The sequence below is a fragment of the Physeter macrocephalus genome, unplaced genomic scaffold (assembly GCF_002837175.3).
Source record: "Physeter macrocephalus isolate SW-GA unplaced genomic scaffold, ASM283717v5 random_150, whole genome shotgun sequence".
NCBI classification, from domain to species: Eukaryota; Metazoa; Chordata; class Mammalia; order Artiodactyla; family Physeteridae; genus Physeter; species Physeter macrocephalus.
The window spans coordinates 24,700-31,721 of record NW_021145436.1 but is presented as its reverse complement, the minus strand read 5'-3'; the positions used below and the strand labels follow the sequence as shown (position 1 = coordinate 31,721).

General features: G+C 50.8%; 1 protein-coding gene across 1 annotated transcript; it reads left to right on the top strand.

Moving 5' to 3' along the window:
* Positions 1-3,110: 3,110 nt before the first annotated feature.
* Positions 3,111-6,258, top strand: KCNJ14 (potassium inwardly rectifying channel subfamily J member 14). Its single transcript, XM_007112366.3, has 2 exons — positions 3,111-3,818; positions 5,610-6,258. Exons 1-2 carry the CDS (start codon positions 3,111-3,113, stop codon positions 6,204-6,206), a joined length of 1,305 nt encoding a protein of 434 aa, XP_007112428.2. The 3' UTR covers positions 6,207-6,258.
* Positions 6,259-7,022: the final 764 nt, after the last annotated feature.

The window sequence follows — 7,022 nt, the reverse complement described above, 5'->3', positions numbered from 1 at the left end:
TATATGACTGAAAGACCCTTCCTGACCTTGACGAAATCCAATTTCCCCATTTTACAGCTGAGGAAACTGAGGTTTAGAAAGGTTTCCCCATGATCTGAGAGTCAGGGCCAAGCCTGGGTTTTATCGTATGTTTTTGTTTTTTTGTAACAGCTTCATTGAAATATAACCCACATACCATACAATTCACATATTAAAGTATACAATTCAGTGTTTTCTGCTATATTCAGAGTTGTGCAACCATCACCACAATCAATTTTAGAACGTTTTCATCACCCCTCTAAGAAACCCCATTCCTCTGGCTATCGCTCCCCCATCCCCCTATCTCCCCAGTCCTGGGCACCACTAGTCTTCTCTCAGTTTACAGATTTGCCCATTTTGGATATTTCATATAAATGGAATTACACAATATATGGTCTTTAGTGACTGGCTTCTTTCACTTTGCATGGTGTTTTCAAGGTTCATCCATGTTGTAGCATCTATCATGTCATTTTTTTTTTTTTTAGATGTTGGGGGTAGGAGTTTATTAATTAATGTATTTATTTTTGCCGTGTTGGGTCTTCGTTTCTGTGCGAGGGCTCTCTCTAGCTGTGGCGAGCGGGGGCCACTCCTCATCGCGGTGCGCGGGCCTCTCACTATCGCGGCCTCTCTTGTTGCGGAGCACAGGCTCCAGACGCGCAGGCTCAGTAGTTGTGGCTCACGGGCCTAGTTGCTCCGCGGCATGTGGGATCCTCCCAGACCAGGGCTCGAACCCGTGTCCCCTGCATTGGCAGGCAGACTCTCAACCACTGCGCCACCAGGGAAGCCCCGTGTCATTTTTTTTTTTAATTAATGGGTAGTATTCCACTGTGTGGATAGACCACATTTTATTTATTCATTCATCGATTGATGGATGTTTGGGTGTCTCCATCTTTTGGCTATCGTGAATGATACTGCTATGAATATCTGTGAACAGTGTTTGTGTGGACACTTTGTTGTTCTGGTTTTTATTCTTAATTTTTGGCTGCACTGCACGGCATGCGGGATCCTAGTTCCCCAACCAGGGATCGAACTTGAGCCCCCTGCAGTGGAAGCACAGTCCCAACCACTGGACCGCCAGGGAAGTCCCCTGGACACTTATTTTTAATTCTCTTCGGTAGATACTTAGGCGTGGAATCGGTAACTCTATGTTCAACCATTTAAGGAACTGCCACACTATTTTCCACACCAGCTGTGTAATTTTACGTTCCACCAGTAGCACAGGAAGGTGCCAATTTCTCCACATCTTTGTTAATGCTTTTCTGGTTTTGTTTTTTCTAATTTTTATAGCCATCCTAAGTGGGTGTGAAGTGGTATCTCACTGTGGTTTTGATTTGCATTTCCCTGATGGCATAATGTTGTCAAGTACCTTTTCCTATACTATTGACTATTTGTACAGTTGACCCTTGAAAAACATGGAGGTTAGGGGTTTCTACTGTGCAGAGGCACAGTAGAAAATATGAGTATAACTTTAGAGTTGGTCCTCTGTATCCATGCTTCTGAATCCAAGGATTCAACAAACTGCAGACCATGTAGTACTACTGTAGTATTTACTGAAAAAAAATCTGTGTATAAGTGGACCCTTGCAGTTCAAACCCATGTTGTTCAAGGGTCAACTGTATATCTTTTTGGAGAAATGCCTATTCAGATCCTTTGCCCATTTTAAAATTGGGCTGTCTTTTTCTTATTGAGTCATAAGGGCTCTTTATATGTTTTAGATACAAATTTCTTAGATACGATTTGCAACTATTTTTTCCCATTTGTGGGTTGTCTTTTCACTTTCATCGTAGCGTCCTTGGAAGCACAAGAGTTTTAAATTTTGATGAAGCTCAAGTTATCTTTTTTTTCCCCTTCTGGTGCTTGTGCCTTCTGAGCTTTTGAACTATAGGTGACCTCAGAGCCCGGGCTCATCTCTCCAAGCTGGAGTCACAGCAGCAGTTACCACTTAGTCTTTTTTTTTTTTTTATTTTTTAAATTTTTATTGCAGTATAGTTGATTTACAATATTGTGCTAGTTTCAGGTGTACAGCTGTGATTCGGTTATATATGTATACTTTTGCAGATTCTTTTCCATTGTAGGTTATTATAAGATATTGAATATAGTTCCCTGTGCTATATAGTAGGTCCTTGTTGTTTATCTCACTGTATTGACATTTATAAACTGTGTTCCTTTCTTTTCCATCTGTGATTATAGAGGCGTCCCTTGGTATCTGTGGAGGACTGGTTCTGAGACCCAAATCAGTGGATGCTCAAGTCCCTCTATTTTTTCAGTTATACGTATATATATATATTTCAGATTCTTTTCTATTATAGGTTATTATAAGATATTGAATATAGTTCCCTGTGCTATATAGTAGGTCCTTGTTGTTTATCTCTTTTATATACAGTAGTGTGTATCTGCTAATCCCAAACTCCTGTTTTATCCACCACCCCCCACCCGCCCCTTTCCCCTTTGGTAACCGTAAGGTTTGTTTTCTTTGTGACCGCTTAGTCTTTATTTTATGAGCATGGACTCCGGAGCTGGACTCCTAGCTTCAAATCCCAGCTTAGTTCTGTACCTCTGTTTCCTCATCTGTAAAATGGGGGTGATAACATCTACACTGTTGAGGTTCAAATATCTAGATTTATGTGAAGTGCTCAGCACAGTGTCTGGCGCTGTATAAATGTCCTCTCTAGTTACTGTAGTGCTTGCTGTAACACAGTACTGCTGCTATGGCTATGGCTGTGTTCCTGTTGTTGCTACACAACCATCTCCTATAGTATTACCATCAGTGTTTTTGTTTGTTCGTTTTGGCCGCGCTGTGCGGCCTGCGGGATCCTAGTTCCTCGACCAGGGATGGCACCTGCGCCCTTGGCAGTGAAGGCGCACGGTCCTAACCACTGGACTGCCAGGGAATTCCCCCACCACTGTTGTTGATGCTGTACTGTTCTGATTTTGCACCCATTTGCCAGATGAGGCCACTAAGGCCCAGGGAGCATGCTGGCCAATGAGCTCCCCCATTTCCGGCAGCCCTGACGTGGCTGCCCGTTTCTTGTCCCCGCAGGTTCGGGGCGCCCGCCCCCCGCTAGGCCAAGTGGAGGGGGTGTCCCCGCCCAATGGGCCTGGCCGGGGCCCTGCGCCGCCTGAGCGGCGCCCTGGAGTCGGCGAACAATCGGGCGGGAGATGAGGAGCAGGCCGGGCCGGAGTTGTGCCGCAACGGGTGGGCGCCAGCACAGTCGCCAGTGGGGCGGCGCCGCGGGCGCTTCGTCAAGAAGGACGGGCACTGCAACGTGCGCTTCGTGAACCTGGGCGGCCAGGGCGCGCGCTACCTGAGCGACCTGTTCACCACGTGCGTGGACGTGCGCTGGCGCTGGATGTGCCTGCTCTTCTCCTGCTCCTTCCTCGCCTCCTGGCTGCTCTTCGGCCTGGCCTTCTGGCTCATCGCCTCCCTGCACGGCGACCTGGCTGCCCCGCCGCCAACCGCCCCCTGCTTCTCGCAGGTGGCTAGCTTCCTGGCCGCCTTCCTCTTCGCGCTGGAGACGCAGACGTCCATTGGCTACGGCGTGCGCAGCGTCACCGAGGAGTGTCCGGCCGCCGTGGCCGCTGTGGTGCTGCAGTGCATCGCCGGCTGCGTGCTGGACGCCTTTGTCGTGGGCGCCGTTATGGCCAAGATGGCCAAGCCCAAGAAGCGCAACGAGACGCTGATCTTCAGCGAGAACGCCGTCGTGGCGCTGCGCGACCGCCGCCTCTGCCTCATGTGGCGCGTCGGCAACCTGCGCCGCAGCCACCTCGTCGAGGCCCACGTGCGGGCCCAGCTGCTGCAGGTGCGGGACCATCCCGGCGGGAGACCACGCCTCCTGGTGGGAGGGCTCTTTCACGAGGTCGGGGAGTAGGTGTCCTGGGGGATGGTGGGAGTTGTAGGTCTAAGGGACAGGTGTGCGTGGAGCCTGGAGGGGATCTGGACTACAATTCCCAGCAGTCTCCCGGGGCAGGGCCCCTTCCGCCCCACCTTGTGGGCTGAGGATGGCTCCCCGAGCTGTTGTAGATGTAAACCCAAGAGAAAGGTCTCCGATCATTTCTTCCTGGAGGCCTAGACCTCAGACAGATTTTGAGACTTACGGAGCTCCCTGTGGCTTGAGGATGGGCCCTCTATCGAATTGTGGGAAATCCAGACCTGCGAGGTCCACGCCTGGCCGGTAAAGGCTCTGAACTACAATTCCCAGAAGCCTCTGGGGGCAGGGAAATTGCCCACCTGGGGGGGGAGTCTGAGGAGGCGTTGTAGTTTTGTGGGTGGTGTAAACCACGGCTCAGGTTTACGATTCTCAGCAGATATTGTGGTACAGAGAGAGACCTGTGACTGAGGCCAGACCCCTACGGGCTTGTTAGAGATGTAGGCCCGAGGATGGGGTGCAACTCACCTCAAACCTGCAGAGTCAGGGAACACAATTCTCCATGGCCTCTGGGCAGCATTTGTGAGAGACTTCATTACCCACCTCAGGGACCCAGACTCTCCCACCAGCCTCCTGCTCAGAGAAGTACAGGGCAGTGTTTGGGAAACTCTTGAATTTTAGCGTCTCACCAAACAAACAAAAAAACCAAAACAAACAAAAAACAACTACAATTCCCATTGGCCCCTGGGGCAGCGGCTCCTTCCAGCGACCTGATTAAGGCGCCTTAGAATTGTGGTCAAACTGCCCAAGCAAATTCTGGGGCAGCAGCTGCCCTTGCCTTGCAAGTAAAGACACTTAAGAACTCTGGTCTGGGGCCCGACTGGGGTGAGAGGGAGGACGGGGTCGTGGTGGGAACTACAACTCCCAGCAGCCTCTGGGGCTCTCGGAGACAGTGGCAAGAGAATGCGTCCCCAGCTCCCCCACCTCTGTCTCCTGCTTGACTGAAACACCAGGATTCACGACCAGGAGGGACGCTGTCTCTCCCAGAAGTCTTTGGGGGTGCTGACATGGCCTGGGAGGTGGGTATGGAACCAATGGGTAGATGGGGTGAAACTGCCAATACCTGGCCTGGGCTTAGGCCCCCACCCCACACAAATACGCAGACACACAAGGGGATGGAAGTAGTTGGTTTGGGGGTGTGGGTAGATAGCCCAGAGGCCAGCCTGAGGCAGTGGTGAAACATAGGCTGTTGGACCTAGATTGCCATCCTGGTTTATCTTTCTCTGGCCATATATTGAAAGCCATTTTTCTACCCCTCTCCTCCTTCTCCAATTGCTGCTTGGATGTCATTCTTATCTTCTGTTGTCTCTTTAACTCCGTTTCTGTCTTGCTGATTTCTGTGGCTCTATGTGAATGTCACTCTGTCCCTCTCTTTTTCTCTCCCCTGTCTTTCTCGGATTTCTTTCCTCAATCCCTCTCTGAGTCTCTGGGCCTCCGTCCTCTCCTCCCTGGACTTCCATCTCCCTCTCTCTGGGTCTCTGTCCCTCTCTCTTTCTGGCTTACCATCCCCCTCTCTCTGGGTCCATGTTCTTCCCACACCCCAACACCTACTGGTCTCTGCCCTCCTCTTTCTCTGCATCTCTCTTCCCTCGTCTCGCTGTCTCTGTCTCCATTTATTTCTCTGCTCCCTGATGTCTGTCTTTGGCTACTCGCCTTTTGCTACAGCCTCGCGTGACTCCAGAGGGTGAGTACATACCGCTGGACCACCAGGATGTGGACGTGGGCTTTGATGATGGCACCGATCGCATCTTCCTTGTGTCTCCCATCACCATCGTGCATGAGATCGACTCCGCCAGTCCTCTGTATGAACTAGGACGCGCCGAGCTGGCCCGGGCTGACTTTGAGCTGGTGGTCATTCTCGAGGGCATGGTCGAGGCCACAGCTATGACCACACAGTGTCGCTCTTCCTACCTCCCTGGTGAGCTGCTCTGGGGACATCGTTTTGAGCCGGTCCTCTTCCAGCGTGGCTCCCAGTACGAGGTTGACTATCGCCACTTCCATCGCACTTACGAGGTCCCAGGGACACCCGTCTGCAGCGCCAAGGAGCTGGACGAACGGGCAGAGCGTGCTTCCCACAGCCCCAAGTCTGGCTTCCCCGGCTCTCTGGCAGCATTTTGCTATGAGAATGAACTTGCTCTGAGTTGCTGCCAGGAGGAAGAGGAGGAAGAGGAGGAAGAGGAGGGGGATGCGACAGAGGCAGAAGACAGGGCTGCCAGCCCCCGAGGACTCACACCAACCCTGGCGCTGACCTTGCCCCCATGATACAAGCTGGTACCCCCTATTTGTACCCCTTTCCCAGAGGTAGCAAGATGGAGAGATTGGGCCCTCTCCTGGGATGAGGGCAGGTGTTTCCTAAGACCAACAGGCCTGCTGGGTAAATTATTAGCTGGTGATGTTCTGCCACGTCTAGTGGACCTACCAGTGAACATACTGGACCTTAATTCCTCTGAATTCTGTGCTCCCTCCTGAGACCCCTTTGTCAGCCCAATTCCTGAGTCTCCCCAGAGATAAGGGATCCAGAATTCTGGACCACCCAAGAGGCAAGGACTGGTATTTCTAGATTCCTCTAGGTGGCTGGTTTGGTTTGTTAAGCAGGATCATGAAATGATCGTATAGCCCACCTCCAAGGGAAGAAGTCATCTGTTCTCAAGCAGCAGCAGAGATGAAGAATTTGTTGGTCTGAATTGACCTAAGATTCAAGGGGCTGTTTCTTCTCGACTCAGCCAACCACATAGCAAATCATCTTTTCTAGACGACCTAAGGAGGGAAAGTTATGGAATGCCCCAAGAATTCAAGACTATATTGATTGACCAATGACAAGGAATGTTGACTACAAGTCAGGAAAAGACTTTGCGGTTCCAGAAAACCCCAGTGTTGAGATTCTGTAAATCCAGATTGACCACAGAGGCAAGCACTGGGGATTCTAGAACAGCTGTGACCAGAGATTGGACTACTCCAGAAACTAAAGAGTTATGTTTCTAGAATGCACAAAACCATTGGAGAGTCTGTGGGTCTAGAAGGACTAAAGTGACGGATTGGGAGTTCTTGATAGGCGATAACTCCAGACCACTGGCTCTA

Excerpts from the sequence above, each read along its gene's own strand:
- KCNJ14 (XM_007112366.3), top strand. The coding sequence starts at position 3,111 with ATGGGCCTGGCCGGGGCCCTGCGCCGCCTGAGCGGCGCCCTGGAGTCG. Across the intron at positions 3,819-5,609 it reads TGCGGGCCCAGCTGCTGCAG|CCTCGCGTGACTCCAGAGGG; the intron begins GTGCGGGACCAT and ends CTTTTGCTACAG.